The sequence below is a fragment of the Trachypithecus francoisi genome, unplaced genomic scaffold (assembly GCF_009764315.1).
Source record: "Trachypithecus francoisi isolate TF-2019V2 unplaced genomic scaffold, Tfra_2.0 Lachesis_group16, whole genome shotgun sequence".
NCBI lineage: Eukaryota > Metazoa > Chordata > Mammalia > Primates > Cercopithecidae > Trachypithecus > Trachypithecus francoisi.
The window spans coordinates 90,112,379-90,131,809 of record NW_022681461.1 but is presented as its reverse complement, the minus strand read 5'-3'; the positions used below and the strand labels follow the sequence as shown (position 1 = coordinate 90,131,809).

The 19,431-nt window shown below is 45.0% G+C and overlaps 2 protein-coding genes across 3 annotated transcripts in view; one reads left to right on the top strand and one right to left on the bottom strand.

Annotated features, from left to right (window-relative positions):
* GRHPR (glyoxylate and hydroxypyruvate reductase) overlaps positions 1 to 3,812 on the top strand; it is a 48,785-nt gene extending 44,973 nt beyond the window's left edge. The window contains exon 9 of the mRNA XM_033238071.1: positions 3,742 to 3,812. Coding sequence (XP_033093962.1) covers positions 3,742 to 3,782 — 41 coding nt within the window. The 3' untranslated portion in view covers positions 3,783 to 3,812. The remainder of the gene's footprint in view (positions 1 to 3,741) is intronic.
* ZBTB5 (zinc finger and BTB domain containing 5) overlaps positions 1 to 17,252 on the bottom strand; it is a 46,195-nt gene extending 28,943 nt beyond the window's left edge. Inside the window, exon 1 of one of the 2 annotated variants that reach the window (XM_033238067.1) lies at positions 17,012 to 17,252. The gene's annotated coding sequence lies outside the window, so the exon portion shown is untranslated. Of the gene's footprint in view, positions 1 to 15,721; positions 16,992 to 17,011 lie in introns of those variants that run through there. The other variant, XM_033238068.1, reaches the window with a different exon arrangement.
* Between the last annotated feature and the right edge of the window lie 2,179 nt (positions 17,253 to 19,431).

Genomic DNA, 19,431 nt, shown 5'->3' with positions numbered 1-19,431 from the left:
TGCGGTCTAACCCTAGCCAATAGGGGAACCACACAGCAGCAGGGTCCACCTGCGTCAGGGATAAGAACCCTTCCCCTCCCTTGTCCAAGTGTGCGCTCACCATTGCTCCATCTGTAAGGGTGTACCCTTCTACTGAAGTAACTTGCCTTGCTGAGAATTAAAAAGAAAATTTTATATTTGAGTGCTATTTATTTTGCAGCACCGAAACTTTATTTATAACAATTTGGGGGCTCGCCCGTGATTACATTCCCCTCTGGGGGCGGTCTCTGGTTCTCTCACGTGAGGAGGTGCACCCCGCCCCTTTGTGGCAGCCTCAGGGGTGAGAAATCAAGACCCACCCAGTGCAAAGAATAACCCGAGCTCTCAGCAACACGGAAAAAAAAAAAACTGGCCAGCAACCTAGTGTAAAGGATCCTCACATACTGTGGCAAACACTCTGTGGACAGACCAAGTAGGGAGAAACCACAGGAGCCAGTGCAGTATTTCCTTGGTGGTCAGGACTAAGGAAAAAGCCACGGATGGTAAAGCATTCCTCGGTTAGGACATACCAAGTAAAGAGAAACCACAGAGGCGGTAAAGCATTCCTTAGTCGGGACTAGGGAAAGAAAGCCGCGGGGGGTGGTGAAGTATTCCTTAGTCGGTCTTGGAAGTTATAAAGAGGTGAGAAATCCCCATTGGGGGCGGGAAGGGTTAACCTCAGAAAGAGGTGAGAAATCCCGATGAGGCAGGGGTTGAACCTCAGAAAGAGGTGAGGAATCCCCATGAGGGCGTGTTGAACCTCAAAAAGAGGTGAGAAATCCCCATGGCGGGGAGGGGGAAACCTCAAAAAGAGGTGAGAATTTGGCCGGGTGCAGTGGCTCACACCTGTAATCCCAGCACGTTGGGAGGCCAAAGCAGGCAGATCATGAGGTCAGAAGATCAAGGCCATCCTGGCTAACAGGGTGAAACTCCATCTCTACTAAAAATACAAAAAATTAGCTGGACATGGTAGTGGGCGCCTGTAGTCCCAGCTACTCAGGAGGCTGACGCAGGAGAATGGTATGAACCCGGGAGATGAAGCTTGCAGTGAGCTGAGATTGCACGACTGCACTCCAGCCTGGGGGACAGAGCGTGAGACTCCATCAAAAAACAAAAAACAAACAAACAAAAAAAACTGTGAGAAATCCCCACAGTGGGTGGTTGAACCTCAGAGAGGTGAGAAATCCCCATGAAGGGGGGTTGAACCTCACAAAGAGGTGAGAAATCCCCATGGCGGGGGTTGAACCTCACAAAAACCTCTGGTAGTAAGAAAAATATTCAGAACTCCCCTTTCCTTTCTTCTCAGGGGAAGAAAGAGTAGCTCCACTCCTGCCGGTCCCTCTAGGGGAAGGGGAAGGAGAGAGGTGAACAGCAGCATAAGCAGCTGGCAGAGGCAGGGAAAGAACAGCAGAGAGGAAAGAGAGAGAGGGAGGGGAAAGAGAGAGAGAGACAGAGAGACAGAGAGAGAGAGAGAGAGAGAGACAGAGAGGGAGAGACAGAGAGACAAAAAGGGAGTCAAAGAGAGAAAAAGAGAGAGACAGAAAGTCAAAGAGAAAAAGAAAAAGAGAGAGAGAGTGGTAAAGAGAAAACAGTGGGCCGGGCGCGGTGGCTCAAGCCTGTAATCCCAGCACTTTGGGAGGCCGAGACGGGCGGATCACGAGGTCAGGAGATCGAGACCATCCTGGCTAACACGGTGAAACTTCGTCTCTACTAAAAAATACAAAAAACTAGCCGGGCGAGGTGGTGGGCGCCTGTAGTCCCAGCTACTCCGGAGGCTGAGGCAGGAGAATGGCGTGAACCCAGGAGGCGGAGCTTACAGTGAGCTGAGATCTGGCCACTGCACTCCAGCCTGGGCGACAGAGCGAGACTCCATCTCAAAAAAAAAGAAAAAAGAAAAAACAGTGTACCCTATTCCTTTAAAAGCCAGGGTAAATTTAAAACCTGTAATTGATAATTGAAGGTTTTCTTGGTGACCCTGTAACACTTCAATACCACCTTGTTGTCAGTGTAAACAAGGGCGTAGCCTGAAAGCACTGAGGCCACTGACAACCGGTAGCCTTCCTATCAAAAAATCCTTAACCCAGTAACCCTCAGATGGCCCAAATGCATTTAATCTGTAGCGGCAACTGCTTTGCTAGAAGAAAGTAGAAAAATAGCTTTTAGAGGAAATCTCACTGTGAACACACCTCACCAGTTCACAACTATCTTAAGCCCCCCCCCAAAAAAAAGGAAAAGGGTAGCTTACTAACTCAAAAATCTTAAATTATGGGGCTATTAGAAAAAGCTGTTAGAAAAAGATGATTTAACAATAACCATTGATAATTCCCTTAACCCAGCAGGTTTCCTAACAGGGGATCTAAATCTTAATTAATTACCATATGAAGGTCTGACCAGACCTAGGAGGATCTCCCTTCAGGACAGGAGGCTAGATGGTTCCTCCCAGGTGACTGAGGGAAAAAGACACAATGGGTATTCAGCAATTGACAGGGAAACTCTTGCAGAAGCAGAGTTAGGAAAATTGCTTAATAATTGGTCTGCTCAAACATGTGAACTGTTTGCACTGAGCCAAGCCTTAAAGTTGCTTACAGAACCAGGAAGGAACCATCTATACCAATTCTAAGTTAATTAGGTCGAAACAAGGTCTTATTAATAGTAAAGGATAGTTGAAATCCCAAACTTACACGGTTTTCAACAAAAGTAAAGTTTGCTAAAAGTTAACAGTGTAACATGTATTATCCTAACTTCTAATCTTGTGGTCTTAGGCAGTCTAGTCCACAGACATGAAGGAAGTTCACTTTGGAAAAGAATGGTTAACATCTTTGGGGAAAAAAAGCATGGGGGGAGAATTTATGTAAAAAGAATGTTATATGGTAAATTCTTGTCCTAAAATAAATTAACTGGTTGTTTAAAGGGATGTTTGCAACAAGTCAGAAAGCTGAGGCATGTTGAAGAATTGTCTATGAAAGGCGTGGGAAAAAAAATGTTATAAAAGGGAATTTAAGCAAGAAATGTTGTATAATTTAAAAGTAATTAGGCCTCCTGAATGTAAAACTATTGAAGAAACAGTTTATGTGCAAGGTGTATAAGGAAAGTAAAATATACTTTTGTTAAAGGGATTATAAGAAGGCATAAGAATGTAAATTTTTACCTATACTAAAAGGTTAAAAAAATTTTTTTGTTTTGAAGGTTTAGGTAAGTTTTAAAATGTTAATCGTAAAGGAAATTGTGTGTGTAAACATACTGGCTAAAGTTAAAAGGGTATCATCCAGTTTTTCTGTGAACCGGGCATTAAAATAAAAGCACAACGGATTTTTCTTAAAGCACTAACCTGCTCTTTAATAAAAATTATAAAAGGTTAAAAAGAGTCTATAAAAATCTTACCTCGTGGTCAGATGTTAAAATTGGATAAATATGTCTACAAGATTTTATTAAAATTGAGTTTAACATTAATAACACACTAATATAAAGGTGAAATTTAGCTTATTTGGTATCAAAGTCATATAGAAAGCACTGTCAAATATAAAATGGTGTTTGGCTTTCTTTGGTCTAAAAACTAATAAAAATAGGTGCTAAAGGAAATTTATCAGTAAGAAGGCACCAAGGACTATAAAGTCCACTGCTGACGTCCCCACATTTAAAACAAAAGATCAGTTTCTTAGAAATTATATACTTGGTTTATCTTCAACTTTCCTTTCCCTCAAAACTAAAAGTCTTTTTGCACAGGTATCACCCCTAGAACTTCTGGTAAACCAGCACCAGCCTGAGGATCACGTTCTCATCAAAGGGTGGAAAGAAGGAAAACTGGAACTAGCCTGGGAAGGACCCTACTTTGTGCTGCTAACCACCAAGACTGCTATTCGAACAGCGGAAATGGGATGGACTCATCACACCCAAGTCAGGAAAGCGCCACCCCCCACCCCCACCAGAGTGGTGGGCCACGGTTCCAGGGGAAAACCCTTCCAAACTAAGGCTAAGAAAAATTAAACTGTCTTTCATCTATTCTATTACTCTTCCTTCTTTCCTCGCTCTACGGCTGACCATCTAGTTATAACCAAGTCAATTTCGCTTCAAACTATTGCATTTGATGCTTGCCTTGTTATATACCCTGTGGGGACTTACCAAGTCGACAGCTCTCTACTTCAGAAAAGTACTTCTGTTCCTCCTGACTCTCCTTAGACTGGGCCTTAGTAAATTGGGACCATTTAATCCAGAGAGATTTTGATAAAGACCCCAGTGTCAACCAGGAGTCTTGCCCTGCAATGCTGAGCTTTTATGCCATAGTTGGTCCAACATTCTGTGGACCACTAAAGAGCAAAGATGGACTGCCCCAACCGGTTTTTGTAATTTCCTAAAACCATACATTCATTTTACTAGAGCATCGTAGAAGTTAGACTTAAACCTTTGCAATTAAGACAGGATACCAAGATGCATAATACTGGTTGGAACACATCAAATATACTGTCTGCACGCTGAACAAAAGCAATTGTTATGCTGTGTGCACAGCAGGCCAGAGACCCAGATTGTCCCCTTTCCACTAAAGTGGTCCTCCAGTCAACCAGGTGTGGGCTGCATAGTAGCTCTTTTCCAGGATTCTACAGCCTGGAGTAGTAAGTTGTGCCAAGCTCTCTCTCTGCTATATTCCGAAGTTTGACACCCTGCCAGTCTGCCTCCAAGGGCCCTCCAGCTTCCACCTCCCAACACTAAGTTCACTTGCGTCTCTCACAACAGGGAGGAAACTTGGCATTCCTTGGAGACCCGAAGGGATCCAGTGAGCTTAAGAGTTTTCAAGAACTTATCAATCAGTCAGGCCTTGTTCATCCCCAAGCAGATGTTCGGTGGTATTGTGGTGGACCTTTACTGGACACTCTGCCAAATAACTGGAGTGGCACTTGTGCTTTAGTCCAATTGGCTATCCCTTTCACCCCGGCATTTCATCAACCAGAGGAAGGAAAAATAAGATCGTAAAGCGAGAGAAGCCCCTTATGGGTCTTTTGACTCTCATGTCTATTTAGACACAATCAGAGTTCCACAGGGAATATCAGATCAATTTAATGTCTGAAATCAAACAGCTGCAGGATTTGAGTCAGTATTTTGGTAGGTGACAATTAATAAAAATGAAGACTGAATAAACTACACCTACTACAACCAATAGCGATTTATTAACTACACTAGAGATGCTGTTAAAGGAATAGCTGAGCAATTAGGGGCTACTAGCCAGATGACCTGAGAAAATAGGATAGCATTAGACACGATATTAGCAGAAAGAGGAGAAATTTGCATTATGATAAAAACTCAATATTATACCTTCATCCCAAATAACACCGCCCCTGATGGAAGTACAACAAAGGCATTACAAGGTCTGACTGCTCTGTCCAATGAGTTAGCCAACAACTCAGGGGTAAATGACCCCTTTACAGGATGGCCAGAAAAGTGGTTCAGTAAATAAAAAGGAATAATAGTCTCAATTCATACTTCCTTCACAGTTGTAATGGGTGTACTTATTCTGGTTGTGTGCTGCGTCATACCATGCATCCGCGGGTTGGTGCAGAGGCTCATAAAAATGGCACTTAGTAAAACCTCCCTTAGCTATCTTCCACCTTATCCAGAGAAGCATCTTCTTTTGGAAAAATCAAGCAAAACAACTAAGCCAAGACACGTTAAAAAATTTAAAAAGAACTGTAAGGAAATGCAAAAGGAGGAATTGTTAGATATAAATTCTAAATTTCTTTTCAAAGTATCAGTATGTCAGTATGTTCAATTATTTGCCTTCTACTTTTAAACTTCCTCGTAAAGCAACCTTTTTCGTACCTACTCCACCCTGACTCATTCCTTTTACCTGTTCCACCCTCATCCCAATTACCTACTCCACCCAACTCATTTTGATTACCTGCTCCACCCTGACTCATTCTGATGACTTCCTCTGTCATGACCATTTTCCCGGCCAAACCACTCACCCCCAACACTCTCTTTAAATCGGCCAATTGGAATTAGTTTAGCCTGTGCGGTCTAACCCTAGCCAACAGGGGAATGACACAGCAGCAGGAGGCCATGTGCGTCAGGGATAAGAACCCTTCCCCTCCCTTGTCCAAATGTGTGCTCACCACTGCTCCAACTGTAAGGGTGCACCCTTCTACTGAAGTAACTTGCCTTGCTGAGAATTAAGAAAATTTTATGTTCGAGTGCTATTTCTTTTGTGGCACCGAAACTTTATTTATAACAATATTAACAGCTATTATTTCAGAGGTCATAAGAGTTGCAATTTCCCCAGGCTGGGCGCGGTGGCTCACGCCTGTAATCCCAGCACTTTGGGAGGCCAAGGCGGTTGGATTACGAGGTCAGGAGATCGAGACCATCCTGGCCAACATGGTGAAACCCCATCTCTACTAAAATACAAAAAAAAAAGTTAGCTGGGCATGGTGGCGTGCGCCTGTAATCCCAGCTATTTGGGAGGCTCAGGCATGAGAATCGCTTGAACCCAGGAGGTGGAGGTTGCAGTGAGTTGAGATCATGCCACTGCCAGCCTGGTGACAGAGCAAGACTCTGTCTCAATTAAAAAAAAAAAAAAAAAAGGAGTTGCAATTCCCCAATTACTCTTGAAGATAACACCACTACTGTGAACCTAAGATTGACCTTTTAAGATGTCTTTTCAGATTTTTGCATTTCTAACAACAGCATAGCCCCACCTGGACCTGCCAACCAGTTCTGCGGCCCCCACCCAGGAACTGACTCAGGAACTGACTCAGCATAAGAGAACAGCTTTGACTCCCTATTGAGAGGTGAAGCCAGCTGGGCTTCCAGGTCGGGTAGGGACTTAGAGAACTTTTCTGTCTAGCTCGAGGATTGTAAACGCACCAATCAGCACTCTGTGTCTAGCTAAAGGATTGTAAACACACCAATCAGCACACTGTGTCTAGCTAAAGGACTGTAAATGCACCAATCAGCACTCTGTAAAATGGACCAATCAGCAGGATGTGGGTGGGGCCAAATAAGGGAACAAAAGCTAGCCACCTGAGTCAGCAGCAGCAACCTGCTCGGGTCCCCTTCCACACTGTGGAAGCTTTGGTCTTTCACTCTTCACAATAAATCTTGCTGCCACTCACTCTTTGGGTCCGCACTACCTGTATGAGCTGTAACACTCACCACGAGGGTCTGCAGCTTCATTCCTGAAGTCAGCAAGACCATGAACCCACCAGGAGGGACAAACAACTCTGGATGTGCCACCTTTAAGAGCTGTAACACTCACAGTGAAGGTCTCCAGCTTCACTCCTGAAGTCAGCGAGACCACCAATCCATCAGAAGGAAGAAACTCCAGACACATTTGAAGGAACAAACTCCGGACACATCATCTTTAAGAACTGTAACACTCACCGCAAAGGTCCATGGCTTCATTCTTGAAGTCAGCAAGACCAAGAACCCACCGAAAGGAATAAATTTTGGACACACTATGAATTCATCCCCAAGCCAACCAACCAGCACTCCTGACTCACTAGCCCCCTACCCACCAAATTACCTTTAAAAACTCTGATCCCCGGCTGGGCGCGATGCCTCATGCCTGTAATCCTAGCACTTTGGGAGGCTGAGGTGGATGGATCACAAGGTCAGGAGTTTGAGACCAGCCTGGCCAAGATGGTGAAATTCCGTTTCTACCAAAAATACAAAAATTAGCCAGCCGCCTGTAATCCCAGCCACTCGGGAGGCTGAGGCAGGAGAACCACTTGAACCCGGGAGGCAGAGGTTGCAGTGAGCCGAGATTGCACCACTATACTCTAGTCCAGGTGACAGAGCAAGAACCCGTCTCAAAAAAAAGAAAAAAAAAAGTCTAAAAAAAAAAAAATCTCAAACAAAAAACTCTGATCCCTGAGTTTTGGGGGAGGCTAATTTGACAAATAATAAAACTCCGGTCCTCCCACACAGCCAGTTTTATGTGAATTACTCTTTCTCTACTGCAGTTCCCATCTTGATAAATCGGCTCTGTCTAGGCAGTGGGCAAGGTGAACCTACTGGGTGGTTACACTATCCTGGATGGGATCTTGGAATAGAAAAAGAACATTAAAACTAACAAAATCTGAATAAAGAATAAACCTTAGTTAATAAAGTTATTATGTAATGTTATAATAATAATGGTTCATTAATTATAACATACCATACTAATGTTAAGATGTTAATGGTGAAACAAGGTGTAGGTATATGGAAATTCTACTATCTTTGCAATTTTCTGTAAATCTAAAACTATTAGAAAAAATAAAGCTTAAAGAAAAGTCACTCTCTTCACTACTTTTTTAGAACTGCTTTTTTGTAAAAATGTTTTATGTTCACATATAGTTTATTATTTTTAACAAATGCAGTACTTAATTTTTTTCTCAACTTTAATTTCTAGTATGTTAAATATTGAAAACTATAACTTGCAAAAAAGCTCTTTGGAGTCATCAATAATTTTTAAATGTGTAATGGAATTCTAAGGGCGAAAGTCTGACTACCACTTAAGTAGTTTTACGTTTATGAAGAAACTCATGTATGCAGAATCTCATTCTTCAAAAATACAGGATAGGCCCAGTGCAATGGCTTGTGCTTGTAATCCCAGCACTGTGGGAGGCCAAGGTGGGTGGATCACTTGAATTCAGGAGTTCCAGACCAGCCTGGGCAGGCAACATGGCAAAACCTCATCTCTACTAAAAAATACAAAAATTAGCTGAGTGTGGTGGCGTACACCTGTAATCCCAGCTACTCTGGGTGGCAGAGGCAGGAGAATCGCTTGAACCCAGGAGGCAGAGGCTTATGACCTGAGATCACGCCACTGCACTCCACTTTGGGCAACAGAGTGAGACCCTATCTAAAAAAAAAAATAATAATATATATGTGTGTGTGTGTATATATATGTGTATATATACACACATATATATAAGATAAATAAAACTTTAGTGCAAAGGCAGCCTTCAACTTACACATACGTTGAGTTACTCAAATTTGTGGAATAAAGTGCCCAGCCTTTCCCTAGCAATAACGTAGCCTCCCGGGATCACTCCCAGAGTATCCTTTTATTTATTTATTTATTTTTTTTTTTTTTTGAGACAGTCTCTCGCTCTGTCGTCCAGGCTGGAGTGCAGTGGCGTGATCTTGGCTCACCGCAAGCTCCGCCTCCCAGGCTCACACCATTCTCCTGCCTCAGCCTCCCGAGTAGCTGGGACTACAGGCGCCCTCCACCTCGCCCGGCTAATTTTTTGTAATTTTAGTAGAGATGGGGTTTCACTGTGTTAGCCAGGATGGTCTCGACCTCGTGATCCTCCCGCCTCGGCCTCCCAAAGTGCTGGGATTACAGGCTTGAGCCACTGCACCCGGCCAGAGTATCCTTTTAACCTGTTACTGTGGTGGCAAACTGCCAAAGCACCAGTGCCTTGTTAATTAACACTGCACCATCACTTACTACTATGTTTCTATTAGCTGGGTGATGCAGGGGGAAGATGAGAGGGTTGAATATCTACTAAAAGTCAGGTTCTATAGGTACTTTATACATATTATCTCTTACGTATGACTCCCAAGCAGTGACTGGCTACTCATTTCTAGGACCAACATTACCCAACTAGTTCAATAACTGAAGAAGAAGCTGTATGAACCCACGTCCAGGTACGAAATCTCACTTTGCTGTAATGAGAACAACCCCCAATAAGACATGGGCTCAGTGACCGATGAGAGGACACTCAGGGGAGGGAACAAATGTAGCTGAGGCCGGGCACGGTGGCTCATGCCTGTAATGCCAGCACTTTGGGAGGCCAAGGTGGGAGGACTGAGGCCAGGAGTTCGAGAATGCCCTGTCCAATATAGCAAGTTCCCATCTCCATTAAAATTAAAAATAAAAAAATAAAAAGAATGTAGTTGTGAGCATGAACAAGGGCTAGGAATAAGGACTAGGGAACTGGAGGGAGTAAAGGGATGGAGCTAAAAGGCAGGGTCAGGGTCAAGGGCTGGAGGTGTGGGTGAAAAGATGTGTATAAAATGACAGTGAAGGGAATGAAAATGAGAGCAAGTGCTCTGAAGAGGTGGCAGGAAGAGTTTTTCTTCTCCCCTTCTTTTACTCAAATCCTCTCATTGCCAATGCCACATGCTAACATCACAGACCATAGACCACAATGTCGAGAGACCTCAGTCTGGAAGATTAGGAGGAGGCAGGACAAGCTTTATCTTCTCCCACTGTAACTGCCCAATGGGTTCACCTTGCCCCCTGCCTATACAGAGGCGATTTATCAAGACAGGAGAACTGCAATAGAGAAAGAGTAATTCACGCAAAGCTGGCCGTGCAAGAGACCAGAGTTTTATTTATTACTCAAATCAGTCTCCCTGAGCATTTGGGGATCAGCGTTTTTTAAGGACAACTTGGTGGGTTGGGGGGAAGCCAGTGAGCTGGGAGTGCTGACTGGTCAGGTCAGAGATGAAATCAAAAGGAGTCTTCTTCTGCTGAGTCAGTTCCTGGGTGGGGGCCACAAGATTAGATGAACCAGTTTATTGATCTGGGTGGTGCCAGCTGATTCATCAAATGCAGGGGTCTGCAAGATATCTCAAGTATTGATCTTAGGAGCAGTTTAGGGAGGGTCAGAATCTGGTAGCCTCCAGCTGCGTGACTCCTAAACCATTAATTTCTTTTCTTTTTTTTTTATTTTGAGATGGAGTTTCACTCTTGTTGCCCAGGCTGGAGTGCAATGGCATGATCTTGGCTCACTGCAACCTCCGCCTCCCGGGTTCAAGCGATTCTCCTGCCTCAGCCTCCTGAGTAGCAGGGACTATAGGCATACACCACCAAGACTGGCTAATTTTTTGTATTTTTAGTAGAGACAGGGTTTCACCATGTTGGTCAGGCTGGTCTCGAACTCCTGACCTCAGGTGATCCACCCATCTTGGCCTCCCAAAGTGTTGGGATTACAGGCATGAGCCATAATTTCTAATCTTGTGGCTACTGTTAGTCCTACAAAGGCAGTCTAGTCCCCAGGCAAGGAGGAGGTTTGTTTTGGGAAAGGACTGTTATTGTCTTTGTTTTCAAAAACTATAAACTATAACCTAAGTTCCTCCCAAAGTTAGTTCAGCCTATGCCCAGGAATGAACAAGGACAGTTTGGAGTTAGAACCAAGATGGAGTTGGTTAGGTTAGATCTCTTTCACTGTCTCAGTGCTTTGAAGCAAGCTGCAGTGAGAGGGTGGGAAGGTGCCACACTTCTTTGTTACACGCCTGCTCCCACTTTACCTTCTGCCATGAGTAAAAGTTTCCTGAGGCCTCCCCAAAAGCCAAGCAGGTACTGGCACCATGCTTGTACAGCCTGTAGAACTGTGAGCCATTAAGCCTCTTTTCTTTATAAGCTACCCAGTATTTCTTTATAGCAACACAAGAACAGACCAATGAAGTGACCCACTAGCAGAGTGCTGCCTTAGAGACTGACATGCCACAGGAAGTCACTTACATGATAGAGTCTGAAAGCACTACATTGAAACTTCAAAATAATTTATGGCAAATTTAACTGCCTCATCCTGCTAGAATTTTTTTTTTTTTTAAGACAGAGTCTTGCTGTCACCAGGCTGGAGTGCAGTGGCATGATCTCGGCTCACTGCAACCTCTGACTCCCGGGTTCAAGTGATTCTCCTGCCTCAGCCTCCCGAGTAGCTGGGACTACAGACGCACACACCCATGCCCGGATTTTTCTTCTTTTTTCTTTTTTTTTTTTTTTTTTGTATTTTTAGTAGAGACAGGGTTTCACCATGTTGGTCAGGCTAGTCTTGAACTCCTGACTTTGTGATCTGCCTGCCTCAGCCGCCCAAAGTGCGTTAGCCAGTTAACACTTTAAATATCACAGAAGTTTCACAAACGCATCTAAAAGTCCATAAAAACCAACCATTAGTGGCTTCTTTTAGCTGCCTGTACTGGATGCGCCACTGCACTCCATAACTGCATTGCATAACTGCAATGGCCTGGAGCACCATTGCACTCCAGCTTAGACAACAAAAGCGAACACTCCCTCTGCAAAAAAATAGGCCAGATGCAGGGGCTCACACCTGTAATCCCAGTACTTTGGGAGGCTGAGGCGGGAGGCTCACTTGAGGCCAGGTATTTGAGACCTGCTTGGTCAACATAGTGAAACCTCTTCTCTACAAAATTATTTTTTAATTAGCTGGGTGCAGGGCATGGTGGCTCACTTCTAATCTCAACATGCTGGGAGGCCAAGGTGGGAGAAATGTTTGAGTCCAAAAGTCTAAGACCAGCCTGGGAAACATAGGGAGACCCCCCACCTCTACAAAAACTACAAAAATTAGCTGGGCGTGGTGGTGCATTCCAGCTACTTGGGAGGCTGGGTGTGAGAGGGTTGCTTGAGTCCAAGAGACTGGGGCTGCAGTGAGTTATGACCATCCCACTGCACTCCAGCCTGAGTGACAGAGCAAGACCCTATCTCAAAAGCAAAACAGAACAAAGTAGAAAGAAAAAATAAAACTAAACTTTTATCAAGATGAAAACTATGACAAAGCATTGGAGACACTATTATTATGGTGCCTTTCCAACAGAGAAGATGAAAATGGACTTAATCCATTTCTTACACCTAGTTTACTTTCAAAGCAGTATATGCCTTCACTTCTCAATCATTTATCAAATCAATAATGCTCAGCAAGTGACCTATACTTGACCTGCAGAATTGCTTTTGATCATCTATTCAAAATAAGTACAATGTAAGTAACTTAAACGTGTTTAGATTTTTGTAGCATTTCTGGGCTCCTCCCACAACCGAATGGCCAAACACTGGATTTTCTTTTCCTGGTCTTCCTTCCTCAAATTCTCTTTGCAAAAAAGACTAAAACATAAGGACTATAAAGGTGAAAGCCTTGCACTTTTAGAGGAAGACAGTTGAGTGGATTTTAAATTATAATTGACTAATTAAGATGTACTGAAAAATCATACCATGTCAACAATATCATGCATAGAAAAAAAGGGAGCAACTCACCTTAAGCATTTTAAACTTAAAAAATTGGCAATCAGCCAGGTGCAGCGACTCTCATGCCTGTAATCACGCACTTTGGGAGGCCGAGGCAGGTGGATCACTTGAGGTCAGGAGTTCAAGACCAGCCTGGCCAACACGGCGAAACCCTGTCTCTATCAAAAAATACAAAAATTAGTGGGGCATGGTGCCACGAGCTATAGTCCCAGCTACTCAGGGGGGCTGAGACACAAAAATCATTTGAACCCAGGAGGCGGAGGTTGCATGGAGCTGAGATCAGATAGCACCACTGCACTCAAGCCTGGGAGACAGAGTGAGACCCTGTCTCAAAAAAAAAAGTAAATTAAGAATAAAGGCATTTGTAAACCTGTAATCATACAAAGTAACAGATTACCAAGTATAATTTCCAAAAAGTAGACCTATCACTTAATCATCCTTTAAAATCTGTAAAATGAACATTTTATTTGTTAATTTCCATTTATATAACGAAAAATATCACTCTCGATAGGCTTCTTTTCAGTGACAAACATTTTCCAGAGCAGGAAAGCAAATTAGGAAAATAGGAAAATTCACTGGTTACAATTATAATTAATTAGTTGGGTACAAAAGACTCTTTACGGGGGGCAGGGAGCCAGGATTTTACTATGTTGCCTGGGCTGGTTTGAACTCAAGTGATCCTCCTGCCTCAGGCTCTCAAGTAGTTGGGACTACAGGTGTGTGCCACCTGGGCTAAAAGTCTATTAATTTTACCAAATTTTATTAAATCTAAGATGTCTGTGATTATACAACGCATTATTTCATGTAACACTAGGAAAAAAACTGCCAATTGAGCTATGGCATAACGTTTAGTTATAGTATCCTGTCTTCAAGGAAGAAAGAAAACCGACTACATTAGTAGCCAATGACTACTAATGATAGAGGCAGGAGACAGACAAATGCCTAGGCAGATAGGGGCACATCCCCAGTGAAATCCTACCTCCAAGCCAAAGACAGTTTAAAGCCTGAAAGCCAAGCTACAAGTCAAATCCATGGACCAGATTGAGAACCTGTCTTCCCGTTTGATGTGCTCTCTTCTGATTGATCCCCAACTTTCACCTATTTTACATATACCTACCCCTTTCCTAATTGGTTTTCTACACTGTCGTGCCCACCTTTGAGTGGTGTCTTTGCTTTAACCTTGTTTTTTTTTTTTTGAGAGACAGTCTCACTCTGTCTGCAAGACTGGAGTGCAGTGGCAGGCTCTCAGTTCAATGCAACCTCTGCCTCCCAGGCTCAGTCGATTCTTCTGCCTCAGCCTCCCGAGTAGCTGGGATTACAGGCGCACTTCACCATGTCGGGCTAATTTTTGTATTTTTAGTAGAGACAGGGTTTCACCATGTTGGCCAGATTGGTCTCAAACTCCTGACCTCAGGCAATCTGCCCACCCCAGCCTCCCCAACTGCAGCAATTACAGGCGTGAGCCACCACACCCAGCCTTCCCTTTAACCTTTTCGCATACTCAGAAACCAATCAGCACACACTCCCCATGCTGAGTCCCTAAGAAGCCCCAGAACCAGCCACACTGGGAAAGAAGCCACCCGACTGCAGGGGTAGGGGACCACCCCTGAATGTCCTCTTCTCTGAGGCACTCAATAAAATTCTTCTCTGCCCTCCTCACCCTTCGAATTGTCAGAGTAACCTCATTCTTCTTGAACAAGGGACAAGGGTTTGGGAACCACTAAATGCGGGTACAAGCTGTAACACAAGTGGTCCGAGTGCGCGGAGGGTGGTGGGTGGCACCATCACCCCTGTTGGCAAAGTGGTTAAGAAAAATCCAACATCACCAATAAAATACTCTTGGAGAGTAAGAATATCTATTATAATAAGTAGTCCAACACAGTTCCTAATCTGTTTGGGATATCAAGATAAATCAAAGCTTTTAGGAAATATATGTATAACTAATAAAATGAAAGGCACCTCCAAAACTGGATCTTGAAATTAAAAGCCACTATTCAGTGGTGAAAATGATGAAAACATATGTAAAGAGCAATAGTTCACTCAGAAACAGCTAGTCTTTTAGGAGATGAGAAGTTCACTTCACACTTAGACAAAAGGCATAGTGTAGTGCTACATTCCATCCCACCTGCTACGCTAACAAAACTGGCTCTACTAGACAACATCCATATTTGAGAAATATTACATACAGTAAAAGAAAAATCACATGCTTAAAACTGACAGGGGGAAAGTATTTAAAATTAATTCACATTAAAAAAAAGTTGAAAGCTAACATAGAATCAATACCTTGGGTTCTTTTTTGCATTTCTAAAACGAATGTGAGCCAGATTCAAAATTCTCTGCCAGCACTACACCAGGTTTTGTCAAATTCACTGAAGACAAGATTTTTTTAAGTCTCCAATTTGATACAGTTCATGCTGAGTTCTTTAACTACTATTTGATATCCTAGTGATTTTTTATTACTTCCACTTTGGGGACAGTCTTGTGAGTCTCTTTTGAGAGCATTCACTCTTAAGCTTGTAAGATGCCTTTCCTCCAAATCTTACCATTTTCAGAATTTTGCTACAGACATATCAATTAACAAAAATCCAGCATTTTCAGCTAACTAAAAGTTTTGACACAACTTTTAGGGAAAAGCTGCAAATCTCTAGTAAACAGGTTGACTTCAGGACTCTTCAAAAAAAGAGTCTGCTTATTCAGCAAAACCCAAGGGCCCAGAACAGGTCCCCACCCAGGCAGTCTTACCTGTAAGGTCACCAAGCTGGCTGTGGTGGCCAGGTCAATCTTCCCAAATTTGATGGATTTCCAGAAGGGTTAAAAGGAACAGTGAACGGTTTCCTTTGGCTTTGGGGCTTTTCTCTAAAATTCTTCTCTTCTCCCCATCTGGTCTTTTCCCTCTGAACTATTAGCTTACTGCCAACCACCGTCACCACAGATATCACAAGAGTTTAGGCAAATGAAAAGCAAGTTCTACTCAGCCTTTTACATCTAAGGCACAACAGCCCATACTAGGACAACAAATTACCAATAATGACTAAGGCACAGCATTCTCTTCAACTTCTAAAGAAAAGCCCGTAACGTCTTCTACTTAATACAAGTGAAAAATAAGAGAACATGCTTTGGATTATTTTTGCTTCAATTTTTGAAGGTGAAGAGTTTCTTCTATTAATTCAAGTTAACTACAGTCAGAGACTACTACTTAGGAATCAAGACTTTACTGTGCTTTCACCTAAAATTTTTTCCTCCAAATCATTTAGGATTTGTCTTCTGTTCAGAAAATTAGTTTCCATAGTGCCCTTCACTATGCCAGAATGCTGACTGACTTAATAAAAAATGGCCATTTTTAAAGGAAAAAACTAACCTTCAACTCCCCTTAATTCACTGTCTTTTATTATTTACATACAAATCTGTCCTCCAAACAGGAGAACATGGGACGGCAGTGTCTAACCACCGCATCCCCCACAGCTCCTCGCACGAAGCCTGGGAGTAGTGGGCATTCAATAAATGCCTCTTAAACACTTCAGTCCTCTCTTAACAAGTTGGGGCATTCCAAAACACTGGCTCCACCCCTCCAGGGTCGGCCGCCGGCTCCCGATGGCAGTTTGCCTATAGCCTTGCTCTGGTGAAATCAAACCTCGTCGCTCAAGAAGACCCAGGATGGGGGCAAGGGAGCCGTCCGACCCCATCCCGCAAGGCAGCAGATCCTCTCTTCATACCACCAGGCCGTTGGGCCTGAGGCCTTTCCCACCCCATTCGGGAACCTACATAGCCAGCCAGAGATCCGCAGGGGTACCAGCTCCCGCCCCAGCCCGCAGACAGCCTGGCGTCGGGACACCGGGGACGCCTGCGCAGAAGAACCTGCCTGGCCCCTTCGCTCCGACGGTAACAATGCCCCCTCAGGAAGACAGTCAGGGTAGGCTGGGGGCACCAGTACACGTCTGCGCGCTCCCCGACGCCTTGGCGCGCCCCTGGCGCGCAACCTTCCCCACGTGAGCGCGCCCGCCATCACGACACTCGCTGACGGGGTCTCCTCACCTGAGCCGGGCTCCGCCCCCCTCCTCCTCGCTGAAGGAGGCGGTGACCCCTCTCCGATCGGACTCGGCAGTGTCAGAGGAGGTGGGAACGTCCAGACCTGCGTCTCCGTTATGGGACTTCCTCCCCCTTCCGCCCGCCCCCCTCCCACCCCGCCTCTAGTCCCCTAGCTCCTTCAGCCAGTTCGCAGCGGCACTCTGAGAACACCGCGGCGGCGCCCAAGGATAAACGGAAGTGATGTAATGCAAGAGCGCCTACTCTGCCCTTTTCCTCCTCCCCCGGTTGGGTTACAACCAATCAGCAACGGGGAGGGCGGGGCCGGGGTAGGAGTGCAGCCAGCCGGCGCGCGGAACCCGGAGGAATTTCCTTGGCCCCCAGAAAAACTGACCAATCCACGGTCCCTGGAGTCTGGTTGTGTTTACTACCGACTAATTCCGTGAGCTCTCTGACCAATCACCCTTTGCCTTACAACACGTACAACGGTTAACAAATGCCTTTTAGGGCGGGATTTATCACTAAACCGCTCCAGGTTTGGACTATAGAAATGCAGCTGTTCGCTGCAACCAATCAAAACCCTCTGTGGTTTAGGCAAGCGGGCTTTCCGCCTAATTTCGCCAATCACAACAACGACTGCGTGAAGCCTGATGGCGCCCGAGAGGCGGGCCCTCAGGGCAGGCCTTACGGCCATTGGCTGGTCCTGAAGGATTTTTCCACCCACGTGGTGCCCGGCCCTTTAGTGACCCAGGGCTCTTCTCCCGGGGTGAATTCCCTTCGCTGAACAAACACAAGTACAGGGTTGGAGATTTGAGTTCCTACTTCATAGATGTTGGGAAAGATAAGTTTCCAAGAAGCTCTTTAGGTTGAAGTCCAGGGTAAAAACGGCGAATAAAAAAGGTCGGACCCCGCCCCTCGTCCAGCCGGGTGGCTGCGCATCTGGAAAAGGTGGCTCCACAGGAGCCTGGCGCCTGGCCCCGCACTCGGCCGCAGGTCATATAAACCTGTCGTCTCCGTGCCCAGATTCGTAATCACCCGCACCCCCAAAAAATAAAATAGGAAGCGCTAAGCTCTCCCATTCATGTCCCAAACGTGGAAGGGTCGCGTACTTGTATGAGACGCGGTCTGAAAAGTGCGAGAGCCGGGGCGACGCTCGGGTTTCCAGGTGCACACTTGGAGAGAGAACCCGAGCCCTGAGCATCGGGCACAGGGGCCAGGGAAGAAGCCCCCTTTCTTCGGGTGAGGACGGCAGAAAAAAGCTGCCTTCTCCTGCGCAGCTTGTCTGGGAGCGTTGCTTGGCTTTGGAGACAAAGGCAGACTCGCGAACACGGCTGGGTTCTCCTAGGGGTGGGGGTTAAGGGTCTTGGAGGAGCTCCCATAAAAATGGAACTCCCGGCCGGGCGCGATGGCTCACGCCTGTAATCGCAGCAATTGGGAAGGCTGAGGCGGGCAGATCGCCTGAGGTCAGGAGTTCGAGACCAGCCTGGCCAATATGGTGAAACCCCGTCTCTACTAAAAATGCAAAAATTAGGTAGCGGGCGCCTGTAATCCCAGCCAGCTACTCAGGAGGCTGAGGCAGGAGAATCGCTTGAACCCTGGAGGCGGAGGTTGCAGTGAGCCGAGATCGCGCCGCTGCACTCCAGCCTAGGCCACAGAGTGAGATTTCGTCGCGGGGGGCGGGGGGGTGGGGGGAGCGAGGGAAAGGAACTCTCTGCTTTACAGAATTGAACACACCGGGTACCCCTACAGCTGATTCCATCCCTTCAGTTACCAGTCGGAAGTGTTGCTTTCAAAAAGCAACCTGTTTGCATGGATTTCTTTAAGGCCTCGGTGGAGTCTGATGTTTAATTCTTTTCCTTAAGATTCGCTGACACTCTATAGCCATCACACATATTTTACTGCCAGATTGATTGGTAAAATAAAGAAAATATGGAATGATGACAGTAAGCCAGGCAATAGGAGAGATTCCTTTGTGTATGATGTGGCTCTCAAAGGTAAATGCCATGACCTAGATTCCTCAGATTTACAGGCTGACAAAACTTTTTAAAATTGTATATTCAGAACTTAGGAGTGTGTGGAAGTGGACACCTGCTATATTGTGGTCGGAATATCACTGATGCCCTGTTTGACTATCACTTCGTAGTATCTATCAAAATTTAAAATATGCGTTTGTTCCCTTCTAGCTGGCAATTCGTTTCTAGAAATATATGCTACCGAAATACAAAGATGTGGAATAATAAACCCAAGGCTCTTTACCACAGCTTTGTTAGTACAAGGAGCAGGGGTGGGGGGAGCGGGGAGTGGAGAACAAACCTAAATGTGCAACTAAAGATTACAAAAATTTGATAAGTATCATGGCTCCTTCATGACTAAGGCTCCACAGATGCAAAACGAAAGTAATAAAATCCTGCGGCCAGGCACGGTGGCTC